General features: G+C 38.6%; 2 protein-coding genes across 2 annotated transcripts; both read right to left on the reverse strand.

Annotated features, from left to right (window-relative positions):
- Positions 1-2443: 2443 nt before the first annotated feature.
- c14h5orf24 (chromosome 14 C5orf24 homolog) lies at positions 2444-10037 on the reverse strand. The gene is made up of 2 exons (XM_088933164.1): positions 9790-10037; positions 2444-7443 (listed from the first exon to the last, which is right to left on the reverse strand). The coding sequence occupies exon 2, from the start codon at positions 7438-7440 to the stop codon at positions 6826-6828; it is 615 nt and encodes a 204-aa protein (XP_088789290.1). The 5' UTR covers positions 7441-7443; positions 9790-10037; the 3' UTR covers positions 2444-6825.
- Positions 10038-12291: 2254 nt separating this feature from the next.
- Positions 12292-26892, reverse strand: ddx46 (DEAD-box helicase 46). The gene is made up of 23 exons (XM_088932055.1): positions 26770-26892; positions 24969-25154; positions 24475-24597; positions 24162-24252; positions 23868-24036; positions 23550-23704; positions 23160-23273; positions 22099-22264; positions 21868-21988; positions 21396-21571; positions 21010-21131; positions 20411-20489; positions 18883-18965; positions 17944-18108; positions 17379-17541; positions 16848-17041; positions 16486-16623; positions 16043-16192; positions 15513-15743; positions 15005-15223; positions 14553-14697; positions 14249-14322; positions 12292-13133 (listed from the first exon to the last, which is right to left on the reverse strand). Exons 1-23 carry the CDS (start codon positions 26784-26786, stop codon positions 13086-13088), a joined length of 3129 nt encoding a protein of 1042 aa, XP_088788181.1. The 5' UTR covers positions 26787-26892; the 3' UTR covers positions 12292-13085.
- Positions 26893-27352: the final 460 nt, after the last annotated feature.

Consider the following 27352-nt stretch of genomic DNA (forward strand, 5'->3'; position numbering starts at 1 on the left):
GCTCTTATTTTTTTTCCTTAACTCCATTCTTCATTTCTTTTTCTTGCATTCATTGTTATTCTGTTAAAAAAAATGTAAAAGTTTAAATATTGATGTCTCTGCTGTGATATTTAATAAATAGAATTGGAAAAAAAATGTAGACCAATGTCGTACTTTCGACAGTTTTTTGCCGTTTATTCTTTCTGGACCGAGTTAAAAATGTGGAAACTGAAGTTAAGAGGAATTCCAGCAGCAGTCTAATATCTGCTTTTTGCACTGCTTTCTACTGACTACAGAGAGCAGTGTTTTGCAGTGATCAAATCCAAAGCACGGCAGTTTATCTAGATTTTATTTAAAAAAATTATAGTAGATTGTACATTGTTTGCTAAAGTGAGGTTCTCATCCAAGCCATTAGTGTAAAATTATTCTGTTAGGCGAATTAATTGCAGATATATCTGTACAGGTGCCTTTTTATTTAGTCAGAGCACCTACAGGAGTGAATTGATCTAGGCTTATAAGAGATAGAGGCCAAAAAAAAGGTGTGCAATTCATGCTATGAAAGAATGAAACTTATAAGATGTCAAATGGAATATGAATGATATAGAAAGTGTAGAGGATGGAAGTCAACAGAGTCATCTGGACTCAACATAGGGGTAATATTCATTATTACATGACAAATTGCTAATGCAACACTCATCCATAAAAGGATGACAACACCAAACTACATTATTATAGACAGATATGTCTTACTTTATTCAAGGAAATGCACAGGACCAGTTTAAGAATTGGTTAATGGATCGGAAAAAAACAATGTGAATATTGATCATTGCAGTGTCTAGAAAAACATTTATAATTGGAGTAGAACATAGAATGACTTGAAGAATGTAACTAAATTCTAACAATGACCTAGATTATTGTACAATTGGGAAACCAGTTAAGTTTGCAGATGATACAAAAACAGGATGTTTAACAAAACCTGTAGATTACAAACTGATTATGATGGAATTCAACACTGGGCCCATTCTGGTGAATTATATTTGATGTAGATATATGCAATGCTTTATTCAGGGAGCAAAAACATAAAACTAAAATGTAAAATAGGTAACATTACCTATGAAAAAGACTTAGGTGTTTATGTCATTTTATTTTTTTAAAGAAATAAAGAATCCAAACAGAATATTATGAAAAATACTTAAAGGTGTAGAATCAATGAATGTTGTGTTAATACACTAGTTAGACCTTCTTTTGAACATAATATGAAGTTTTGGTCCCAGTTACACAACAAAGATATTACTGCTGTTAATCCAGGGATGAGCAAGGTGACACATTTCAAGACTTTAATGTGTCTTCTACCTTGACAGTCTAAAAGAACTGAATCTACTTTTGTACAGAGAAGGTTTGAGAACTCCTGATTCAAGGTTTCTAAACAACAATAATAATCATAATAATAATTCTTTACACGTATATAGCACTTTTCTGCACACTCCACTCAAAGTGCTTTACAGGTAATGGGGACTCCCCTCCACCACCACCAATGTGCAGTCATCAGCTGGATGATGTGCCACACATCAACTATCACTAGGGAGCAGAACAGAAAGATGAAGCCAGTTCATAGATGGGGATTATTAGGAGGCCATGATTTGTAAAGGACAATGGGGAATTTTGGCCAGGACGCGGGGGTAACACCCCTACTCTTTTCGAGAAACGCACTGGGTTTCTTAATGACCATAGAGAGTCAGGCCCTTGGTTTTATGTCTCACCTGAAGGACGGTGCCTTTTTAAAGTATAGTCTCTCTGTCACTATACTGGGGCATTAAGACCCACACGGACTGCAGGGTGAGCACCCCCTGCTGGCCCCAATAACACTTCTTCCAGCAGCAACCTTAGCTTTCCCATGAGGTCTCCCATTCCAGGTACTGACCCGGATCATGCCTGCTTAGTGTCAGCGGGTTTTCACTTATGAGTTGCAGGATGATATGGCTGCTGGCAATATAAAAAAAAATCTTAAAAGACATTGACAAAGTTATCCCTGTAGACATTTTTAGAATCAACAGTGAACCATAAACCAGAGAAACAAATGGGAACTAAAGGGAAAAGCTTTTAAAACTTGAGAACAGGAGGCATGTATTTATGGTTTTCAGAAGCCTGAAATAAACGAGTTACCCAACCATGTTGTTGAAGTCAATATTACCACTTCTTTCAAGAAATAACTTGAGGGCATTCTCATATCACTGGGATACTGACAAACAAATAAGCTAGATGAGCCAAATAACCTTATTTTGTTTGAAAACTCTGTATGGCCGTTTCTGTTGCAATGGGGTGTGTGAGTACAGGAGTGAACCCAAGGCTCTCTCACAAAAAAATCTGATGAGATCTTTTAATGAACAGCACTCGCATATATATTACTGCTATACTGTACATTATCATCAATAATTCCATTATTCTTCAGAAAAACAAGCATTAGTCCAAGTGTAAATGGAAAGTTTATTACACCACTTTTGCTCACACTTGACAATCATGCAGAAAGGGTAAAACAAGAAAATAGTAACTGTTTATTTTATTTATTGTAATTACAATAAAAGTGGTTTCGACTGGGCTTAATCGTCACCCAATTCAGTTAACATTGTTACATGTGATCCCAAAAGGTATGCCTTGATTGAAGACATCATCTTCATTATCAAACTATAAGAAGAAAAAGGTCATTTATTTTTTGGAGATTTGTGTTACAGTCATGCAGAACTGCAAAAGTTAAAAAACACAGAGTACTTAGTTAGAGAGTTAAGTATGTGATGTTATTCTTATTATCATCAAATGCCACTTTAATATATTTCTGAGAAATAAATGTGACAGCATCTCTGTGTAAACTTTTACAGACATTGCTGTCATGTTTAGCTATTTGCTAGATATCCTCTTTTAAAGGTAGCTTTCTGTCCTGAGACTGGTATGGTACTCTATGTTTCATTTTACTTTGTAACTTTTTTCTTTACTTGATTATAGGTAGGTTTTAAAGGTCAATTTTTTAAACATCTTGGGAGTAATGAAAAGTTGTAATCTTTTTATAGCCTAAAAGATCATCTTTTTGCTATTAAATATCCTGGAACAAAGGCTTTCTAACTAAATGCCTTGCATTCATCAAACTAAAGCCAGTCAAGCAGGAATAACCACTTGTTTTTGGAATGTTACTTGTTATCCAGTCCTATTAAAGCACAGTAGTGTTTTTTTTGTTTCCACAGAGTATTCTTACCTGTTTGAATTAAAACCAGACCTTAATTTCACAAAACATATGTCTAACATACAGTGTTATAAGAAGCTCCAGTACACGTTTGGTAATGATCTTTCTATGATAGAAATGCACAAAAAGTTAAATCAAAACCAAACAGTACCATATTCAACATTTCAGATATTTTTTATCAAATAAGCAATAAAAGTGAAGTAAATACATATAAATTGAACATTGTTTATTCACAATGCCTAGCTAATGACAAAGCCCCTCTTCATTACAGCATAAAGGCAAGTGATAATATGAATAAAGTGTCATGAATATATGAGTTTCATAATCATTGGATCCAATATGAGACATAGCTACATATAGGCACTACAAAAAAGGCAATCATATAGCGCTGCAACATACATAATGTAAAGAAAAGGCAGTGGTTAATGCTTGTGAATGGTTTATTTAATCACATTATTGTTCCTGTTTTCTTAGGTGTTGATTTACTTCCCAGTAGGGTTTTAAATATTTGGAAAAGCTGGAGATAAAGACAATATCGAAAATGTTTATACAGCATATTGACAGTTTTTAAAACACACTATTAATCAATATGATTTTCATTGGTAAAAATAAAAAGGAGAATCTCATTTTTTTTCTCATAGTAAAAAGAATAGAGGTAAATAGGTGTTCTTTTTTCTGTTGGAATTACAGATGCTTTTGTCTCTGTTGGAAACTGAAAAGTTAATGTTATGTTTACCCAGGTTTTTTTTTAATTTCCTTAACCAGCTAAGCTACCATGCATGTAACTTGACACATATTTGTTAGCATGAGAAGGCAGATTAAATCAGATTCTTTGGTTAAAGGGCATACAAAACAAAAACCCAACAAAACAGTTAAAGGAAATGTATGTTCACAGCGAATCTTTGATCCAGGTTTTGTTTCCAAAGAACATTTAGAATTATTTCATTCCATAGCCATATTTTAACTTCCTATACAGTTAACCATCTGCTTGGATAACGCTAGGAGAATGTGAGGAGTTCTATGAGCAAGAAGTCCCAAGTGCTGTACAAAGCTTCCCATAAATAAGGAAGAAAAAGAAAAATAATGGCACACCACATAAACATATTTCACTCCAAATGCGTGGCACAGAACTGTGCTAAAAACTTAAATGTCATTCAAGTTCCTTTAACATCCTGTTATAACTTGTCATTTGTTGTTTTCATTTTTTTAATTTTAGCAATATATTATTATTATTATTATTATTTTATAAGCCTATTTACTGATGGCATTTTAGGTGTGGGAAGGTGAATTTAACATAGGAAAAAGACAGTCCAAATTAAATATTAAGAACAAACACATCCACCTGTACCAATTTAAGTACTATCCTCATCATTTTCTTAGTATAATACATAATAAGAGTCTAATTATATTCAACTTAATATACACACCAAAGAAGCCCATTTATGCTATGGCAATTGGTTCAGAATTAGATTGAATCTAATACTCATAAATTCATCCAGTTTCTTTTTAAGCTACCAACTGAAAAAAAAGAGCTGAGATAAAAAAGCAGAGGTGTATATTAACACTTATTTGTAGAATAAAACTGTTATCTCTCCCCCACATTTGGCTTAGGTCTGCAGCTATATTGCTGAGTCCTGACCCATCCCCCACTATAAAGACTATAAAGCTCATTTTATCTCTGATATACGGGGCACAATCTGTACAACCCCTTAATCAATTTGATAGGGGTTTTGACAAAACCTAACAGACAACACTGGCATTTCAGTGGTAGGGAACACATACAAGGAAAAGCACACAGGTTTGAGCAGGGAGAGGACACTGCAACACTATTCTATTATACATAGAATTAAAAATAAGAAATAGTTTAAAACTGATTCATCGTGAATAATGAGTGTTGAATCTTCATAGACACAAATAAGGGCAATAGTACTTAGGAATCCCCTGATAAACTATAATATTAAATAAAAGATAATTGAAAACCATTTTAGCACCTTCTCAGCACAAGTGGCCACCAGTATAAAAATGTTTCGTTTGCCTTAATAGGTATAATAACAACAACTTGTATATTCTGAACATCATGTAAATGAAGGCAGTAAAACATGCCAAAAGTATTATTTTTCATACAGGAAAATAATTTTCAAATATTTTGTCACAAGCTGTAAGTTTTTATGTTGAAAAAATGGCAGACTTTGGAAAAAACAACTGATTAAAAACCTAGATTAGCTTGATTAGCTTTGTGCTAATTATTTCTGAATACTTGATCACATGTGTGTATTTGTGGTTTAATACCCTAAGTATTATTGTTATCTGACTCTGTCAAGCATTATGAAAAAGCAGGTGTTGTAGAGAATGACTAATGAATGATTGAGAGAATAAATGTGGATACATTAAGACATGGTAGAATTATGAAGTTCATGGTGTTAGCTCAAATGTTTTTTTTTTCGGTTGCAAGACAAATGCATACATTGTGAGCATACATTTCGCAAATCATTGTTTACTTCCATGATGGAGTAGTTAGAATCGGATTGTTGATCAATATATTATGTCTGAGTTAACATTTTAGATGGAAAACAATTCTGTCACAAAGGGTGAAAGTCACTCCATTCTGCGTTCCTAAATAAATCTGAAAGGTGTCCGTTCCTCGTGAAATCCAGTTAAAGCCATCATTAATAACAGTCTTAAATCAGAACACAGAACATGTTTTTAATGCTACACTGTCAGAAAATAAGAGACATTTAGAATATTTAGATTACTCAGTGCTTTCATTTACTTAATGCTCTTGGTATCTGACATCCACTGCTCTTTTAGACCAGACACTAATAATTAGGAGATAGAAAATACATGACATATTCTTGACTATATCCACAATTCCACTGATCATAGTGCCTTCCATGATTATTTAATGGTATCGACACCAAAGAGACTGCATGACCTAGAAAACAATGTACTGTATTGAAAGCTTTTCTTTTATTTCTTTTAGAACATAAAGCCACTTAGACTCAGTGAAGCCACTCAGTGGCTCTGTCTCTGCTATTAAACACAGAAAGAAAGATTCCATTGATACTGGAAACATACTCTCCCTCTTCTTGTTTTATTATAGATGTATTATAGTTCAGATAAGGTCGGATTAGTCACCAGATTCACTAAAATAATGATTCACCCCAAAAAATGTTTATTTAATGATTAACTGTGTGAATGTCAGCATGCAGTTGACAATTCACACAAGGTACAGCAAGAGGAAAAAATGTTTTTGGATACATGGGTGGCACAAGTGATTCTGGAAGTCTAATTTTATATAATACGTCCTGTGGCAAACAAAGAAAGGTTTTCTGATGTGAAACAATAACCATAGCATTTTCTCCTTCTTTTTTTTTTGTTTAACACACTATATATATTCTATATATATTTATATGAAAAACTAATTGATTTGATTGAGGCATACACTTGCTGGATGTAGGTATCAATCAGAAGTAAATCTGTACATCCTCCCTCCCCCCCCCTCCACCAGACTAGCTCTGAAATATCACAACACACTCCCTGATCCACAGCACTTAGGACATGCACTCAAACCTTTACTCCTTACAAGCAATGCAATAAATAAGGAAAGCAAGACGTTACTCGTTAGTTTCCTTCTCTTTGCCCGAGGGTTCGCACAGGGCTCTCTTGTGCATCATTGAGTAGGGGAAGGCTGCTGCACTGCAAGAACCATAGCCCAGTTTGGTGAGGCGGGACAGAGTCTTGATGCTGCCGGGCGGCCTCCCTGGGCTCACCTTGTAGCCTGCAGCCTTGGTTGTGCCCAGAGGCCTCCCTGGACTTGTTTTGAATCCCGCCGCCTTGGTGGTGCCCAGCGGTCGCCCGGTGCTGGTTCGGTAGCCCGCGGACTTTGTGGTTCCGGAGGGCCTGCCCCTCCTGCCGGATCTCCCCAAGCTCTTCTTTTTCTTAGAGTCCTCTGGCTTCTCAGCGTTCTTAACCCCCACTGTCTGGGAGCCGGGGTCGCTCCTGGCGTCTTGCCTTTGGCAGGGCAGGGGTTTGAGACTGTTCTGCGGCGGAGGGGGCAACGGGGGGAGGGGCAGCTGCAATGAAGGCGGGGGGGGTGCGGGGTAGAACTTGCTGGACTGTGAGGTACATAAGTCGAAGTGGCTGGCAGGGTGTCGGCCATCTTCCGCGAGGCACGACGCCCTGCCGCCCATGCAATAGTCATTGCTGTTGCCGGCAACCTGGCGCATCATCTTCTGTGGGGAGAAGACAAAGGCTAATGAGAAGACAGGCGTTACTTTTGGAATCTGACCCCCCCTGCGCTCACAAGCACTAGAAGTGGGAGCAGTGTCTCAAACCACTGTCCTACACACACTACATCAGTGCTCTCTGCTGTTCCTGCAGCTCACAACTGGCAACCCACTGAAGGTAAGCAGGTGTGAGCCTGGTCAGTACCTGGATGGGAGACTTCCTGGGAAAAACTAGGGTTGCTGCTGGAAGAGGTGTTAGTGTTAGTGTTAGTGGGGCCAGCAGGGAGCTCACCCTGCAGTCAATGTGGGTCCTAATGCCCCAGTATAGTGACGGGGACACTATACTGTAAAAAGGCACAGTCCTTCGGATGAGACGTAAAACCGAAGTCCTGACTCTCTGTGGTCATCGAAAATCCCAGGGCGTTTTACTCGAAAAGAGTAGGGGTGTAACCCCTGGCCAAATTTCCCATTGGGCCTTACCAATCACAGCCTCCTAATAATCCCCATTTATAAAATGGTTTCATCACTCTGTTCTCCTCCCCACTGATAGCTGATGTGTGGTGAGCGTTCTGGCGCACTATGGCTGCTGTCACATCATCCAGGTGGATGCTGCACATTGGTGGTGGTGGAGGGGAGTCCCCATCACCTGTAAAGTGCTTTAAGTGGAGTGTCCAGAAAAACACTATATAAGTCTAAGCAATTATTATTATTATTATAAGAATCTAACACATGTAGCATATATACCATTCAGTGATACAAAACCTTAAAGGAATAATACTAATATACTAATACTATAGTATTATACTAATATTATTAAACTAATATAATAATACTAATAACATTCATTTTCAAGTGGGGAGCTGTATAAGTGGGTGTTGGCTCCAAAGGAACAAGTGAAGCTCAATCCCGGGCTGAGAGATCAAAGGAGGAAACACAATGTTTGAGGATTTTGAAGAAGGTTCGACAGCTGAAACGATGATTTCCTTCTTTTTTCTTTTCACCCTGGAATTATGCTTTGCTTGTTCTTTTGCTAATAGCATCAACTCTTCCAGCACTGAAAGTAACATTTGAGGTTGTTTTTGAATGTCTTCCGCTTCAAGAAGGCCCTGAACTCCTCTGTCTCCCAGTCATAATGCTTAAAACTGTTTTGATATAAACGGTTGTTGAATGCTTTTGTGTTTGGCCTTTAGTATAACTAAAACATAACTAGTTTTTAGTAACCAGATGAGCTTTAGAGAATTTCAGCTCCTTATACCCAGCTTCTTTAATGCTTTAATGTTGAAACAGTCCTAAGTAGATGATGAGAAAAACCATTAACAGGAGATGAGATTTCATTTAGATGCTTAAGGGAAGAAAGGTCAATGTACATTTTGGTAAGTATTATGACCAATTTAAGAGTTTGAGATCAAATGTCACTGATGTATATGGATCAATGTGATACTGAATGTGGGACCTATTTCACAACGGAAAAAATTGCTTGACATGTGCCCGTTCAAGCTCCGAGTCTTCTGTACATTTGGTTCGAAGACAAACTGCAACAAGTTGTAGTGACCTAAAACGCAAAGACTCCTGATTATTTCTGTTAAAATTATTCAAATAGCAACGCTTACCACGCTGTTTTGCAGCAGTTTTGTATGAAATACAAATGTATCCAGTCATAGTCATACACCAACATTTTTGCTAAAAATTACACCACAATAATTTCTGCGTTCAGTCTGATATACTGAAGTAACCCACGTTTATGAGTTCAGTGGTTTTATACAGAATCCATAAATAAGCGTGCGGGGAGTGTCTAATTTAATTAAAATAATCAACCCGACGCGCTTGTGTAAATTAAATTCTGGCTGCTATTAATCGTGAGAATCGTGAGTAATCGTGTGCTGCAACTTTTATCTTCCTAGAAAACTTAAAAAGCAATTTCGGCAATTATATTTCACTTCCATTCGCATGCCAATGCACATACTGTTAATATATTAAAAGCAAGACCGTTGCACAGTAACTGTACATATAATGGGAGAATCACTACCTTAGCCTAATCTTTGGTCGTCAGATATAACACTACATTCTATATTAGGCCCACTATATAATCCTTTTTTGTTATCATATCGCAGTGTTTTATTTATAATTTAAAACAATATTATGACATATAATAATAAAATATTAATTTGATGCAACAAGGGGGTATACTATAACTGGACAAAAGGTTTCTTTGTTTCACGATTAATTCAACCAAAATGTGCATTTCTTACTAATACCATGATTTTTTGCTAAATAAATCATACTCTGAGGATAATAATATAGGTAAAACAAGGCCTAATTACAACACGTCGTTCAAAAGACGTTTTACTGTACCTCGATTGTCTGCAGATCATGGAATGCAAAGGGTTAAAAACAAAAACGATAGATCTTCCATCCTTTAAATCCTAATGCAGATTCATCTTTCTCGGCTAATCACAGGCGATCGAGTCAGCCGCGTTTTGTTCGTCTCTTCAGAACACCAGAAAGTCTCAATGTGGGTTATTTTATGTTTTATTTTTTTCCTGTTGCAGAGAGGTTTAGATGAGAAAGGCAGCCATTTCCATTAAAAATTAATAAAGCAGGAGGGAATACTGCGCAGGCGCACTGCTCAACCTGGGAATTGCTGCAACACCAGAGCACATAAACACTGAAATTTTAATCAGGTCGGTACTGCTCCTTTACTGCAGCACCTAAACTGTTAATATGAAATAAAAAGAAACCGAATGGTGGATTTCTAACTTTAAATATTCAAAGGTTCCCTTTTTCCCTTTCGAGTACGTCCTTGGCTACGTCATGTATATACCGCACTGTACAAGAATAAGATCATCTAAGAAGTGGGCCGAAGTGACCGACAACTCAGTTGCTCTGCTAAGAGCTTTTATACAAAAGTCACTGTTGTACCTTTTTCAGATTCGGTTTCCCTGCGTCTATGACATTACTCGCATTTTCCATTTGATGATATTACAATATTAAGAGTAAGAAAACCGCAATTAATAGGCTACATCCTTATTAACTGTCCAGGTACAATATTTAGCAGGATAAAGTGGGAATTAATTTTACCACGCTTGACCAATCTTTAAACTATTGTAAAAGTAATGAAAAAATTTAAAGGTTTTAAGGGAGCATCATCCTACAAATTTGGAAGATGAAACTTCAACTTAGTTTATATTCTAACGTTGAACTTGAACTTTATTGCCATATGTAACCGGTACATGTACTGGTACAATGGAATTCTTACAGAAAGTCTCTCAATTGTTAAAACAAGTTAGTACAAACTTGTTTGGTTAGTTGGTTGATGTCAGTACTAGAAAAATATCTGTCAACAAGTCCATGAGTGCTCTGATGTGTGAAAAGAAACTGACAGTCATGGGCCTTGAATTCTATTGATCGTTTACACAGAAAAGGTTGAATGAATATTTGGGCAGAGATTAAGTATTTATAGGCAAAAATTAATTTTGTATCTACAGTAGGTACAAGTTTTATTCACCCCAATTTCAGAAAATTAAATTACATTAGGCAGAGAATGACAACGTTGAGGTGGGTAGCTGCTTCAGCATGCGTAGGCTGCAAAGGAACAAGTAAAATGTTTATTCCATGCTGAAAAGAGAAGAAAGAAAACAACGTTTTCGGCTGTGCAGCCTTCTTCAGGTGTGAGAAAGACAGGGCAGACGGCAAAGATGAAATAGTTAGGAGAACAAAAGCTGGGAGAGTGGAGGAGGCAGGAGCAGGGGGGAGGTAGAGTGGTGTGAAGTGGAGAGAGGTGAAGAGAGGTGTGAAGTCAAACCAGCATGTGAATAGAGAAGATTTACACGAAAGCAAGTCTGTCATTGGGGGGGGGGGGAGGTGTGAACCAAGTTTCAGGATAATTTTTGTTTCTGATGTCTTTCTCCAGAGAATAACTATTTTGTAACACACAGCACTAAGGATAACCAAGTTTTGAAACACTCAATGAATCAACAAATTCCCAATGTGAATTATAATCCAGTGATACGTCACTTAGATTTACTGAACCAACAAAATCACACACCAAGCTAGTGTCACAGGACATTTATACAGTATATTGAATAAAGGAATTACAGTTTAAATTCTAAAAGTGTTTCCACCTTATAGCCTGATCTCATCAGATCTCAGAAGCAAAGCAAGCCTAGTCAATACTGGGAACAGCAGGCTGCTTCTGTAAATGCCGATAGTTGACCAGTAGGTGGCACACTTTTCTCTGGCACACTGTGTATTAGATGCCACTATCCTTCAGAAGAGACATTAAACCGAGATACCAACTACCTGGTCATGAAACACCCCATTTATTGAAAATAGCACTGCTAACCATAGGGGTTTGCACACTCGATTATCTACAAATGTCCCCTTAATTCACCCGTTAAAGTAATTTCTAATTTCTCTACTTTACTACAAGATACAAGAACATAATGGTTGCCACACATCACTCAGATGGTGGATAGGTAGACTTCAGTAGTTGACTTAAGTAGGGCACCCTCCTATATGTAAAGCTCTAAAGGAAGAAAAGAGATACATAATATCTTGCAATTATTAAACACACGTGGTATATTTTCATGAATGTTTAAAGTATTGTTTAAAGATAAACACTTAATGGATCTCCCAGATTTATCTATGCAAATGCACAACAAAGGCAGCACACTTCTTAAGATGGATGGTACCCAGGGGAGATTAGGACCTACATCAGTTAATCAGCCTGCCAGGCAAATGTAAATTCTAATTCATTATAATGTACGTCAATCAATTATAATAAGTCAAATAAAAATGAAAATAAATCAATCACACCTTTAACAGTTTTAGATAATGAAAAAATGTCAAACAAGAACTTCTGATAGTTTTATTGTGGAAAACAAATGAAAAAACATACCAAATTAATAGGATCTGTAATATGGTCTTGAACTAATTTTCTACAGTCAACAGATTTCCTTCAAAAATGAAAAAAAAATCAATTTCTTTGCATATTAAAAAATCTTTACAGCACTGCACTAAAACAATGATAAGCTCAGCTGCCTAGATTTTGTCTAGGGTATGAGACAAAGGTGATGCTCAAAAGGAAACCAGATCACCTCAGATAAAATTCTATACAAATTGAAAACCATACCATGTAAGAATAAGAGCCAATGTGAATATACATTTCTGAGGACACTAAATACAAACCTCAGTATACAGGCTAAAAAAGGGGCAAGAATTGACCATAATTTCATCATCTGCTTTAACAGATTGATCTTTTGTTTTTTTAACAGAATACAGAAAAAGGATACTGCAATTAATCCATTGTAAACCTAATGTTTGAAGAATTTTCACTAAGTAGGCAATGTTACAACAAGATGATTATTCTTCAGAAAGACCCCTTTAGAAGGGAAAAAAACAAACTTCCACTTTTCATGAGAAAATGTTCATCAGGTAACAAGAATTAAGTGACAATCTATAAAACCCAAAGTAAATAAAACCTATAATAATTATCAGAAAAGGCCTGCTTGACACAAGGAGACTCCCACTGAAATAATTAACTATCTGATGAAATGATAAACATCTAAAAAAGACACTGCAAGTGAATCCACTTGAAGACAAAATGGCACAGTTTGCTGCTGATGTCTTCCAGTTGGAGTCTCGCTCTTCTACAAAACCTTGTATCTTCCCTTGCTGGTTGGCTGGTAGGAGTTTTGCTAAAAACAAAAAGTACAAAGTTTAAACATTAAGTAAAAAAAATCAATACAATGTCAAGAACATTATAGAAAGGGAGTGCTTCTAAAATCATGAACCAGTTTGTTTAAAGAATTTAGACAAGCATTTTCTAAAGAACAGTCTCAAGTTGCATTTCTAAAGCTTCCCATTCAGTGTTCAAATACATTGAGCTTCAACAGAAACCTATTACAACTGCAACAAATTCATCCAAAAAATCATCTTTTTCATAGCAGGTGCAATAACATATTAGTGAACAGACATATTAAGTGAATTCATTTAGTTCATTAACATTTAAAAATCACAGCCTAGCAGCATGTAGGGTCACTGTTGGAAGCATTACAAACTATACATCTGTTACTCATGTTATGCAACAGAGCTTGCAGATGCCGCCTTGTGGAAATGCCTGATCTTTGAGTTATAAATCCCCAAATGTCATCCAGGCTCCTCCCGCAAATGTTCAATAGGGCTCATGTCTGGTGAGTAGGGCACTGATGGTATGACTATCACATTCTCACAAGACCATTGTTACAGAAGCAACATGAGGATGTGCACTGTCCTGTTGAAATGTTGCCTCAACAGGATGAGCCCGGAGCAAAGGTACCAAATGAGGTCTCAAGACATGATCAATGAAGCACCATGCAAAGTTCTACAGCAACTTGACACTCCTGTCCAAGACCATCACACTTTGACTTACTCATCATCAACTGCTCTGTTGTGTACAGTGCTTAGCTTTTACCCAACAGTGCCTATCAGCATGGTCTTCACATATCAACTCCATATATGTGTGCAATATGCAAACCAAGTGACATTTCTAATGTATATAGTTATGTGAAGGAAAGCAATGATCTTGGTTACTGATTTCCTGGCCAGGTTAGAATGCATGACCTGAAAAATGTGGGTATTGTCATCTACATTCATAGAACATTTTTGGCAACCTTTATTGCACAGAAGTGGAAAATGAGTATTACACACATGTAATGCTCACTTTTTACCCGAAGCATTAAAGCACAACTGTTCACTGTCACTATTCAGTGGTGTTCTAGCATAACATAAATCAATTTACAAAAAAGAATGAACAATGAAAAAAAGTACTTACTAGTCTGATGAGCTCTTCCTTAATAAGTCTGGTGATTTCAGCTTTTGCTTTCTGTACTGCCAACTCATTTGCACCTAATAAAGAAAAGAAAAACAAATATAAAGATGGATTCTGCCCATTTAATTCTATTTATTTGAAATGGTGTATATATGCCAATTAATAAAAAGCATCATTAAAAACACCATTTAGATAATCTTTAGACACACATTCCTACCCTTAATAAAGTTAAAGGGATTTTGCTGCTAATTCTTTTCTTACCAAGAAATTAAGTTGAATCTCAAACCAACCTTTATGATTGACTTACTCTCAATGGCCAAGTAGATTTTGCGTTCTCCCTCTTTGGGTTCCTTGCCTGGAGGGAAGTAGGTTCCTCTGATGGTGATGGCAGCTTCAGAGTACTCACTGATCCTCTGGAGAGCCTCCTTGGAGGTAACCTTCCACCTGGCAGTCTACAGAGACACCAGAAAACACACTGAAACCCTCCATCCAACTTCCCTTCCAGCCTAACCATGGAAATGATGATCACGGCAGCCTGATCTCAATTCAAAGGAATTCTCCTGTCACAACGGACCAAAGCAGAATGACTCACCAAACTTGGTGTCAGCTTTGTCCTTTGGCGATATACACTTGGAAAACACAACTTACACTACACATGATTAAAATGACAACATGAACGTATTGGCTAGCTAAGGCTTAGCTAAAGCGCTTCAGTGGAATCAACAACTGCAGAACGGAAAGGTAGCAATAATTACTTGCCTGTGGGAAGTCATTTATCTCCAGCTCCTCTTCATATCTCTTGATTGTTTCAGACTGCGCAGTATCTTGCTTCTCCTCCTCTTGTTTCTCCACTGGGATGTAGTTGAGCTTGGCATTGATCTTCTCAGCCAGCTGCTCTGCTATGGTCTTCGCAGAGACAGATGGAGCCACCATAGTGCCTCCTCTCAGAATTGCGTTGGTGGCTTGCTGCATCACATCCTGTCATTAAAAGTTTACAGATTAGATACCTTCTTCACTTTTAATTTCACTAGTGTGACTAGTCTTGTCTACACTACTCCACCTGATGGTGAATACTCTTAATATGCACGAATAGATCTACGACTTATATTATTCCATTTACAGTCATGAATCTAAATCACCAGGTGCTGCCAAGCAAAAAACATCAAATATTAGCTTCAATGATATAGAAAACTTTTTCAAAAATGCAAGAGACAAAAAAAAATTCACCAGTCTCATATTGCCCAACTACATGAAAAAAGCAACTAACTTGTGCTTCTGCTCCAAGGTTCTTCTGCGCATTGATCTTGAGAGCCAGACGCTTAGCAATCTCCAGTTTCTCAATGTTACCAGCAGAGGGCACTGCAGGACTGGCCAGTCCTCCTGGAGCATTGGCACCACCTGAAGCCCCTCCTCCTCCGCCCCCACCCCCTCCACCAGGCGCCGACAGGTCCTTCACCCGCTTCTTGGAATTAAACATGCTCTCGATCTGTTCATCAATCTGTAAGGAAAACAATCGAACACACTGGGTCTTTTCTCACTTCCAAGACGGTAACAGGTTACACTTTTTAATGCAGGAGTTAAAAGACCTCAGCCTTGGATGTTAAAAGGGGGCTCTTAAGATTATTTGAGGAATTCAATAAGCTTTTAACAATTTTAAGAAAGGTAACAAGTCAAACAACTGTATTGATGGTAAAATTTTGAAATATTACACAGGACTAAGATCTGCAATGTGGTATGCCTCAGCCAACGCTGTAACACTTAGAAACCCTTTCATAGACAGCTACATAATTTACTCACATCCAGAGCAGTGTCCTCGTCATCAGAGTCCTGGAGGCCCAGAGCAGCTTTCTGCAGCTTTTTCCTCTCGTTGGCCAGCGCATGTTCAGTCTCGTCAAACTTGAAACCCTTCCCAGAGAACCCACTGCTCTTTTTAATGCTTTTGCCCTCCTGGAAAATTGAAGTGCAAAACAGATTGACTTAAAAAAAGGATCAATTTGAGGTATTAATCTTTTATTATTTTTTTTGGAACGGTTTAACAGGTCTGTTCTTGATCAGTCTGTAAACCTAGGAAATCTGACGTAATGCCACTTTTAGTGGGGCACTAACCTGCACTGTATTCCATTATGAAATAAAGAGCAGAAGTTCATAAAACAAAACAGTTGTGAACAATATGAAGGTTAGTTTGTGCTTGTTTATGATACTCATAACCTGCTAAAGTGTTGAAAAATTGTCATTCTTACAGCTTTTTGTTGTTCTTTGAAGCTGGCCCACAGCTGTTCCAGTTCTGGTGGTACAGTAGTTCCCGAGAGCTCAAGAGCCTTTATAATATCGCCTGCATATCGAACCTGGTCCTCAGTGATAAAAGTGTAGGCAAAGCCCTGGAATAAAACAAGAGCAACTCAATAAGTAAACATCTGTGAACGACAAATTGAAGGGAGTAAATCTGAAGATGCATAATAGTTCTTTAAATCTGTTTAACATAGAGAATTTCTGCTGAAAAAGAAAGAGGTCATTCACTTATGAATGTACAACAAACTTCAAAGAGCACTTTAACTGATTACTGATGTTACAATGCATCCCCAAGACTGAAAAATCCACTTACTTTATTCCCAGCTCTCCCAGTTCTTCCAGCTCTGTGTACATAATCCTCATAGTGGTTGGGGCAGTTATAATTGACCACCAAAATCAGGTGCTTGACATCAAGTCCCCTGGCAGCTACTGATGTTGCTACAAGCAGCCTGCATGCCCCATTCTTGAAATCATTAATAATGCTGTCTCTGTCATACTGGTCAATGCCTAGACAAGAAAGGTCATAATTAGTACTCCTATACAATGGTAACTATTTACAACTTCAGTAACAGTCACACATTTTTATACCAAGTATATCACTATGTTTCTTATAAGGTCTCAAAAACTATTTTGAGCCAAATGTATCCGATGGAAATGGTTTAGTTCCATATACCATGTGAAGTTTCAAAAGCAGTACTATATTCGTGGAGACTGTAGAATATATTAATACTGATCCTGTTAAAGATTAAAAAAAAATGATAAAATGCCTGAAACTTTATTAATATGTAATAGAGTGCCTTCGTTAACAGATAAAAGCTGCTGACTTCTGCTTTTAATCCATTACCTCCATGGAGGGACATGCAGGGGTAGGAGGCCTTCATGAGATCTTTCAACAGCCCATCTGCATGTTCTTGTTTGTCCACGAAAATTATGACTGAGCCCTTTTCCTGGTAATGTCCCAGAATTTCGAGAAGCTTCAGAAACTTGTTCTCTTCTTCTATAACAATCTGAACACAGACGGATGAATGAGTATGTGACAAATTAAAACATTCAAAGAAACAGGTGGAGAAGGAATCCGATCAAATTAACTGCGACTGTGACTGTGACTACAGTACCATGAGTGGCCATTAATTTCCTCGAAGCACACTATTTCTTCAGACACCAGCTGAAAACATCATTTCTTTATGAGTCCTTTCAGGGTAGCAGTCACCAAGAAAATAAAATGGATTCTAAACCCGTGTTATCCATTTGAGCAAATCTTTAAGGCAACAAACAATGCTAAAACCCTTTCTGCTACCCTGCCATTAATGGAAGCAAACCAGCTTCCTTTTTTACAGTAAAAGCACTCGGATTAACTGTCCAGCTCTGGCTGTCTGCAACCAAATTCCATTAAGAACACATGGGCTTACCACATGTTGCTCAACATCAGAGCACACAACGCTCCTGCCTCCCACTTGCACTTCAACAGGCTTTGACAGGATCCTGCGGGCTAAGGCCTCCATCGCTCTGGGGAAGGTGGCAGAGAACATGACAGTCTGACGGTCAGGCCTGATGTTGTCCACTATACGCATCACCTAGAAGAGCCATTAAATAGCAGCCAGAAAATATTATGCAGACAAAAAAAAAAGCAATCCAGCAAGGTATCAAAAATTTACTCCATAAATATCAGAAGGTAGGTAATGAACTAGAGGAAGCAACCTACACAAGAGACTTCACAGATTAGGTGGACTCCAAGTCTACAATTCTGGTTACCACACTTTAAAATTATTACTGCTCTATAAAGAGTTCAAAAAAGGGCAACTGGAATAATACCACGCTGAAAGGGATTGCGAAAGACAGGCTAAAGGCAGCTCACTGGTATTGAACAGAGCAGAGTACAGGGAAACTTGATGCAAGCATTCAAATTTACTAGAAGGTATGGATCATATGTATCATATGAATGAAAAGGAGCAAACACCTCCTCCAACAGGATCTACACACCTCCTTGTTTTAAGGAAATGTAGACACTGACCAACTGACTTGCATTTGTAAGCTTTTTATATTCTTAAAGCACAACATTGTTTAAGGTCTTGACAAGAAGCAACCCATATGACAATAGTAAGCTCGTTCTTAATTACAAGGTAATTGCTGATTGTGAAGATAAATTACCAAAAGCCATTTTGAAATTCTCAAGGGAACAGAGCAGTGTTGTTGCACTATGGTTATAATGTTCAACTTATCTAATTCAATCTTAAATGTGCTTAAGAGAACTGAAATAATATTGAATAGTCCAACCATGTCTTTTACCAGCACTTGTTCAAAATCTTTTTACAGTGCAAAAAAATCAAACAATAGGAAAATGAACTTACCTGTGGCTCAAAACCCATATCAAACATTCTGTCTGCTTCATCGACAACAACATACGTTACTCTCCGGAGGTTTGTGACTCTACCTATAGAAATCCAAAATGAAGAAATGGATGAAGATAATCAATCACTTCAACTCCAACTCCATAAAACATCTGAACATGAACAGTACACTTCTACGTGGTAAATCTATACAAAGCAATTACAGCCTCAGGATATGTATAATTTTTACACAACTGGAACTTTAGTGCCCAAATTGATTTTCTTTTCTTGCGTACCAGCTCAGGGGCACGAAGAACCTGTAAAAGTCAGAAAACAGCCACATCATACAATAAAGACTGAGATGGAGCCACATCAGGCATAATCTGACAGCATTCACCTACAAAAGAACATATTAGAGATTACCCCGCATGTGTGGAAGAAAAGACTCTTTACTAACAGCTACACATAAACCAAGGGGACGCTGGATTTTCAGTCTGTTTAGCTAATGTTATTTACACGGCTCTTTAACCTTCCTTAACCCCTGGGCCCGTGAGCTCTGGGAAATTCCCAGCTTCATCCACAACCAGAAAAAAAAATCAGCGCTAGACTCAGAGCTCAGTGAAAAAAAACACTACAGGAAAACTTAAAACAAGTTAATCTGTAATTTACTGGAGTACTTTGTGTGTGGCTATACAGGTTATTAAAAATGTGAAAAAAATAATTCCTGTGCAAATATTCCAACTACAATATTATGAAGCAATACGAGAATACGAGATCAATTAAAGATAACTTACTTCTCCAGGCAAAGCCATGAACATGAGGCAATGCAGCTGTCTCTCCACCTACCTTTTGCTGGTTTAGTCTTGAGGAACACTTCAAATATCTTGAGGACATGTTTCCCAAGGCAGTCAAATAATGTCAACAGTTTAGTAGGAAGTATTGTACTTAACTCACTCTCACCAATATATATATATATTCACATACAGTAACAATACATGCACAGCATAAGATATATTTTTTCACAAAGCTGCAGTATCTATCAATTGAAATCATTTTCAAAGAAAACTGGTTTTATTGTTTGTCATGTATAAGCCTAATTGCTTAAGGCACAGTAGCTTCATAAGCAAAACAAATTTATTGTCATCTTGGTTATTTCCAGGTAAACCCTGCTATTCCATCATGTTACAACACATATTACAGTCTACACTTTGACTGCAATTAATTATCCAGCAGTAGTTTTGCTCTGTCTCCTTAACTAGTAAAAGTAATTCTTGTTGACTCTTAAAAGTAAAAGTAATTCTTGTTGGTAAGACTAGCCAATACCTCTTTCATCTCTGCTATTAGCAAAGTGATCAGTTTTTACAAAAGGGATACTGCATCATTCAATAAGTATGGTGTCTAAACGTCATGCGCAGATCACAGAATGTACTGAAAAAAATAGATTTATGATAGCAATTACATAGATACTGCAGCTACAGTAAACAGAACAGAGTCATGGCATTGTTGCATCACAGTGTATACAAAAAGGTATAGAGGGGACATTACTCACCACTGTTGGCACCTAACATGTCAATCATTCTTCCTGGGGTGCAGACAATGATTTCTGCTCCTCTCTTAAGCTCAGCAATCTGTCACCATAAGAAACAGAGGAAATCAGAAAAGGTCATGATCACAGACTCACATACACAAATACTCCGGCAATATTAGAACGCTCTTTCTTGTTTCTTGCAGCAATATAAGCCCATTTATTTAATTCAATAAAGAAATAATTCTCCAGCATCCACTGCTGTTTAGAATTATCCACTATACACACAGCGAACATACGAGAGCAAATGTGATAACTATTATAATAATATTGCATGCTCAGCATTTAATCTAGACACCAGACTAATACACTGTTGAAATTCTATAGCCTAGATAAAATGTACATTACTTTAAATGACTAATACCGAGAATGAATTATGTTTAATTTATTCTTTTGGTAGAAAAACAATTTCAAGATTTTTATACCTTAATACAGGGGGAAAAAAAAAAATAAGAAAATTAAGATTTATTTTTTAACAGGCTAAACAATGTTTATACACAGGGTGTTCAAATTAAAGCAAGTACTGGTTTTGAAGTTAAATGATTTAAGGTAAAAACGTTTACCTGCTCACTTATTCCAGTTCCTCCATACACACAGACCACCCTTAGACCCAGAGGCTTGGAAAACTTCTTGCACTCCTTCGTGATCTGAAGGGCCAGTTCTCTGGTAGGAGTCATAATAACGGCTGGGAAATGAATGACAGACAACGCCAGAAAGATTTACGATTAAGAACAGGCATTATTAAAACCTTCACAGTTTCAACAGACTTGGCAAGATATTAGCGTCTATCGTCTGTGTGATGTTAATTTCACTACTTATTCATAAACGGACATAGGGAAATTCTCCATTGTTTCCAACACTACATGTCTTCATAAAACATCTGAGATTACAGTATGCAAGACAGAGCTAGAGGTCCCGGCCAGTATTGGAAATGAATGCACATCCTCACCTATTGGACCTTCCGCTTCTTCCAGGGGTCTCTGATCCAGGATGTGCCGGTACATCGGCAACAGAAAGGCGATGGTCTTACCGCTGCCGGTCTTGGCGATGCCAATCAGATCCCGCCCGGACATGATGGCAGGAATGGCCTGGGCCTGAATTGGTGTAGGCTTTTCATAGTTATGCCTCGAGAAAGGAAAGAACACACAGTTACATGCACATTCCACAGAAACGAGACACGGCCAGTGGCACTTTATCCCCTATCCTAGTATGTTTTTTTGTTGAAAGCCTGGAAAAAACAATTAAGGAGTACAGTGATGTGATACTATCATTACTGCGATCTCCAGGAATGTTTTTAAATGCCCCCCTTCCCCGAAATAAGCCATTCAATATTCAGAAGAACTTTTGCCGCTGAATAACATTTTCTTCTCGAAGGTGTTGTTTGAAACATTCCAAATACTTACGGAGGTCAGATAACTTACTTCTTTAGTGCAGTTAAAATCTTCATTGAAATGCCACACTGCACCCAAGTCTTGATGGGTTTGGGACAGCCTTTCCCCTTCACAGTGATTCCTTCCAGCTCCAGCCTATACACATTCACCTCTGGAAAAAGATCACAAATATCAAATTGAGAATAATATATACATACACTTTTTCATTAAGATATGTTCTTATCTCGATCTCTTACTTTAAGACAGATATCCATGATTTACCTTCTTGTGACATTTTAGCCAGTTCTGGTACCTCCACATAGAAGTTTTTGCGGTAGGGCTCATACTCAATCTTCTGATGGTCCACTGGCTCCAGGAGCTTCCGCTGCTTGGTCTGATAGCCAGTCAGTGCTGTCTGAAGATCCACCTCTTCCTCCTCTGATGAATACTGAGAATTAAATGTTATTTACATGTTATTATTCAAGAATTTCCATGCAATACAAAGCAGAACGCTGAGAAAAACGCGTGTAAGACAACAGTAATGTGTCACACTGTTCTGTTTAAGTTTCTCTACACTTTATCCTAGTTGCACCTGGATTTATCCATGCAAAGCGGTGGCACTGTGGCTAAGGATCTGCGCCTGTGGCCGGAAGGTTGCCAGTTCAAATCCCGTGGCTGGCAGAGGAGTCCTACTCCGTTGGGCCCCTGAGCAAGGCCCTTAACCCCAGCTGCTCCAGGGGCGCTGTATATTGGCTGACCCTGCGCTCTGACCCCAAGCTTCTCTCCCTGTCTGTGTGCCTGTGTGTCTCATGGAGAGCAAGCTGGAGTATGCGAAAAGACAAATTCCTAATGCAAGAAATTGTATAGGGCTAATCTTATCTTATATATTATTAACTGCTTCTTCCAAACCAGGTTTGTGGGAGAGCCAAAGCAACAGGCACAAGGCATGGTACACCCTGTGCGCTGTAGGACACACTCAGACATGCACACACCGACACCTACGGCCTATTTTTCCAGAAGCCAATTAACCTGCCAGTATGTTTTCAGACTGTGGGAAGAAAACCCAGGTGAACACGGGGAGAAACATACAAACTACAGGCAGATAGCACCCCAGGTTAGGAATTGAACGCAGGGCTAAACCAATGCAAGGCAGCAATGCTAACCATTGCACCACTGTACTGCCCTCAATGAAAATGATTCATTTAATTTTCTCAAGCCTTAAACATTCCTCAGGCATGGCTAATTTAATCATCAGGACACAAGTACTGTATAATAAAAAGAAAATCCTCATTAAACAAGAACAAAATATTCAGCCCTTGTGGTCATCTCCCACAGCACCTTACCTCCATAGCATCCTGGTCATTCTCCATTAATTCCCCTTTTTTCTTGTTGGCATCAGAAGAGGCTTTCTTTGTTGTGACTACAGTAACAACTTTGGTTACAGTTGTTCCTCCTTTCTGTTGAAATGAAGGGAAAAACAAGTTGGTATAAAGGAAGGAAAACACAACTGCCATTGACTACAACACTCAAGGCTGTCCGGCAAACACACGGATGAGGAATGTTCAAAGAGTCATACAGACAACTCAGAGGATTTAAATTTACATTACATTAGTCGTCTAGAGCATTGCTGGGAGCTTCTGAAGTAGAAAGAAAGAGAGGAACAGAGAAAGAGAGGTACCCAGCTGGCTGAGAGCTAGACAAACTTTAACATGCAGGCCCAATCCGGTCCCTACCTTGTCGTTTCCTCCTTTGACACTGCCCATGTTGAACTTCTTCACTTCCTCCTTCACCTCCTCCATGTAGGCATCCAGAGGATCCTGCTCCTCATCAACCTCCTCCATGGCCTCTTCCTCAGGCTCAGCAGCTGCTGCAGCCTCCTCATCATCATCTGTAAGAGGAATGCAAATCAGATTGGGCTGGAGCTAGCAACAGAGTTAAGGGTTAGGTTTAAGGCTAGAATTCAGTTTAGGGTTAAGGGTGAACTACAATTGCTGTAAATAGCCTGCAGTATGTCATTTCAAAACCTGAGACTCCATCTGCAAAGTACTCACCGTCATCATCTTCCAGACTCCACTTCTTTCCTTGTTTCATCTCCTCCAGCTCCTTCTTCAGTTCTCCAATGTTTTCCATCGCTTTCTTCCTCTGCTCTTCCCTCCACTTTTCCACTCTTTCCTTCCTTTTCCTCATTTCTTCTTCCAGTTTGTTCTGGTCAAAGTCTTGCTGTGGAGAGAGAAAAGAAGTGTCAGGCATTTGATTCCAAACAAAGCTGTACATCACAAAATAAGCACAGTGCTTTTCCAAAATTGAAAGAGAAATAAGACTTAAACAGCTAACACCTAACTTACGTCTTCTACCTTTTCTTCCTCTTTTTCTTCTTTTATTTTCTTTTTCTCCACAGACGGCTCTGTGCTTTCAGACTTCTCCTTACTCTTTGACCTGCAAGAAAAACAGACAGTCTTTCAATGCCGGGCTTGGTACTGAAGCAAGAAATAACTGGAAAACTTCCTATTTTCTTAACGTGTGCTTAGCGTGCAGTACCTTTACTACGTTCTTTCCGATATTTATGGTTTTGAATGCAACTGTATTTTAAAAAGACCTATGCCATTTTTCATAATAGGCGCTGGTTTGAAAAAGAACAATCTGATCCCCGAGTCCTACCCTTCGTCAGTCTTCCTGCTCTTGCTGGGGCTTGAGGAACGTGACCTCCGGCCCCGGGTCCTGCTACAAGACCTCCTCCTGTCTCGGCTGCGGGATCGCCGCCTTTCCCGACTCCTGGAGCGCCTGCAACACACAGAGAAGGAGAGAGCGACTGTCAGAGAACCTCGCTGCCCCCCGAAAGAGGGGGGGACACATCAGAGTCAGCCAACACGATACTGTTCTCTCCACAGACTGGAACTGTCTTGTCATTCACTAACATCATTTTAGGACAAGCTTCTTACAGCTTACTAACTCGCACTCCAATTCAAAAGAAAGGTGAAAGAAGGACTGAAAGAATCATAATTTAACAGTATAAGAGGACCGTCTTAAGAATATTGTGTCACCGACTACATAGAATAACAAACCTAAGCCTTTGAGAGCTCGGAAATGTTTTGGCATTTCAGACAGAGAGACTGTGGCTTGAAGGCCCTGCTTGTCCCAGTGCAGTCACCCACCTCGGACGCTTCCTGTCCCGGGATCGGGAGCGGCGCCGATCACGGCTGCGGGAGCGCTCTCGCCTGCGTTCCCGGTCCCGGCTGCGGGAGCGAGCCCTTTCCTCTCGCTTCGACCTCTTCTCCGGAGACCGGCTCCTGGAGCGGCTGCCGGACCGCCCCCTTGAAGCCGAGTGCTTGCGGTAGTGCCTGGGAAAGACGTTTCACACGCATTGACTGAGCCGCTTCATCACATCCCCCTCAGTTCCCCTCATAACTATCTCCAGGTGGCAGTATTATATCTATATATTAATATATATAATAAATATATATATAAAATCCATCATTCTCTTCCCTAAGCACTTCTTCCAAATCAGGGTTGCAGGGGAGCCAAAGGGTATCCCAGCAAGCAACGGGCACAAGGCGGGATACACCTTGGATTGGACGCCAGTCCATCACAAGGCACACACTCAGACCAGGGTTGAATTTCCCAGAAGCCCCTATCTACCAGTTATGTTTTTGGACTACTGGAGGAAACCCACACAAATACAGGGAGAGCACTTAAACTCCACACAGATAGCAGTCCAAGTCCAGAATTGAACCCAGGGTCGCAGCACTGTGAGGCAGTAATGCTGACCACTGCACCACCAAGCCAGCAAGTATTATTATTAAACCTTTATATAACCAGACACCCAGCTGAGAATTTCTCATTCTCAATGATGGCCTGGCCAAGAGGAGGCATAAATCATTGCAGCATAGCAAGCAATAAGGAAATATCATATGAATTTTCTATTTTAAAAAAAGAACTTAATTTCCTACATTGTTCCAGGATCATGAATGAGTTTGATATAATCAATACCTTCTCATGATTTTGAACACCTAAATCAAGTACCCCGCATACTCTACGCTGATTAAAGCTAATAAAATAAAATATCTTGACCCTTTCAGGTACAACTTCTCCTTAAGAACAGGAATAAGTGTGATTGCTCCCACCAAGAGTGACAACATCTGTTGTAGTTTGTAGTCTTATAAAAATAATTATAAATTCTACAATCTTAATAGTCAAAACGTAATTTTTAATGCATTCACAGTGTCTAGATGAAGAAAGTGGCAAGTCAACATTTATCTCATATTCCTTCCACTACAATAACTTCGAGTTTCCACAGATACGAGCACCTATGCACAATGAAGTCAAATTCCAACACCATTTATTTTTCTGTCTTTGGCAATCTGTTGATTTAATATAAATCCCCATTCCCTGTAAAGCGCTTTGAGTGGAGTGTCCAGAAAAGAGCTATACAAGTGCAAGCAATTAAATTAAATTAAATGCTCAGCGGTTAAATTCAGATCGAGCTAAATGCCTACTTACAAAGATAACATGACATGACAACAAAGCTCATCTACATTTGGACTACGAAAACAATACAATATAAAGGAGAATCCTGATTTTGATATTAGAATGCTGTGCTGGGGCTTCATTCTAATTGTATCGTTCGGCAATAAACCTCATATTGTACGTATTCATTAGCACAACTCCAATCCGATTAGCAAATTCTCAGCTACCACATTCTCCAGCAGCCTGAAACGTAACCTCGGAGATCTACAATATAACGTTTTAGAATATATAATATAATTTTATTAAATAACGCCGCGAACACTTTGGTGGAGGGAAAGCAAAGTTTTAATTTTAAAGCGCTGCATATTTTCTTCCCATGTGCGGCCTAAGGCGGTCTTTAGTAAAAAGGCGTTCGAATCTGCAGTGACTAAACTTTGAGATGTAAAAATATTCAGACGGTAATAATTAAGACGAACAATGCACACATACCTCGACTCTCTACCCATCTTCTCGTTGGTTTACTAACGAAATCAGTAGGTATTGTTCAATTTTGAACTCACTCTTCTTCAGCGCTTTCGTGGGAAATCCCAAACTTCTCTGCGAACCAATAAATGGCCAACATTCAAGATCATACTTCCGTAATCTTCTCTCTTCTTCCATCCAAACAGCACCCCCCAGCGGCTGGAAGAACCAAATTCATATTGATACCTCCGAAAGAAGACGATCAAAATTCAGTTTCTACTGTTGAACATTTGCCTGCTTTAACTGTACTGTATATTTTATAAAGCTGCACACCGTGATATTTCCTGACCTTAGGAACAGTAAAAACGCTAAACGAATAGTCGACAAGATTGTGTTAAGGGTATGTTTGCGGAGAGCTGGGAATGCATAGCGTTGAATTGCTGTCTCACAAGAATCAAGATCTGCACTCACCTTTATTATAAAAGAAATAACGTATCAAATGAAATATGCCACCGAAATTCACTAAATATTCACACCCAGATCATCTATATTCAAACCATTCATGTCCCCTTTATTGTCCACATGAGATACTTAAGGAAATCAAGTGCCA

This window comes from Atractosteus spatula, chromosome 14 (assembly GCF_055471065.1).
Source record: "Atractosteus spatula isolate fAtrSpa1 chromosome 14, fAtrSpa1.hap1, whole genome shotgun sequence".
NCBI classification, from domain to species: Eukaryota; Metazoa; Chordata; class Actinopteri; order Semionotiformes; family Lepisosteidae; genus Atractosteus; species Atractosteus spatula.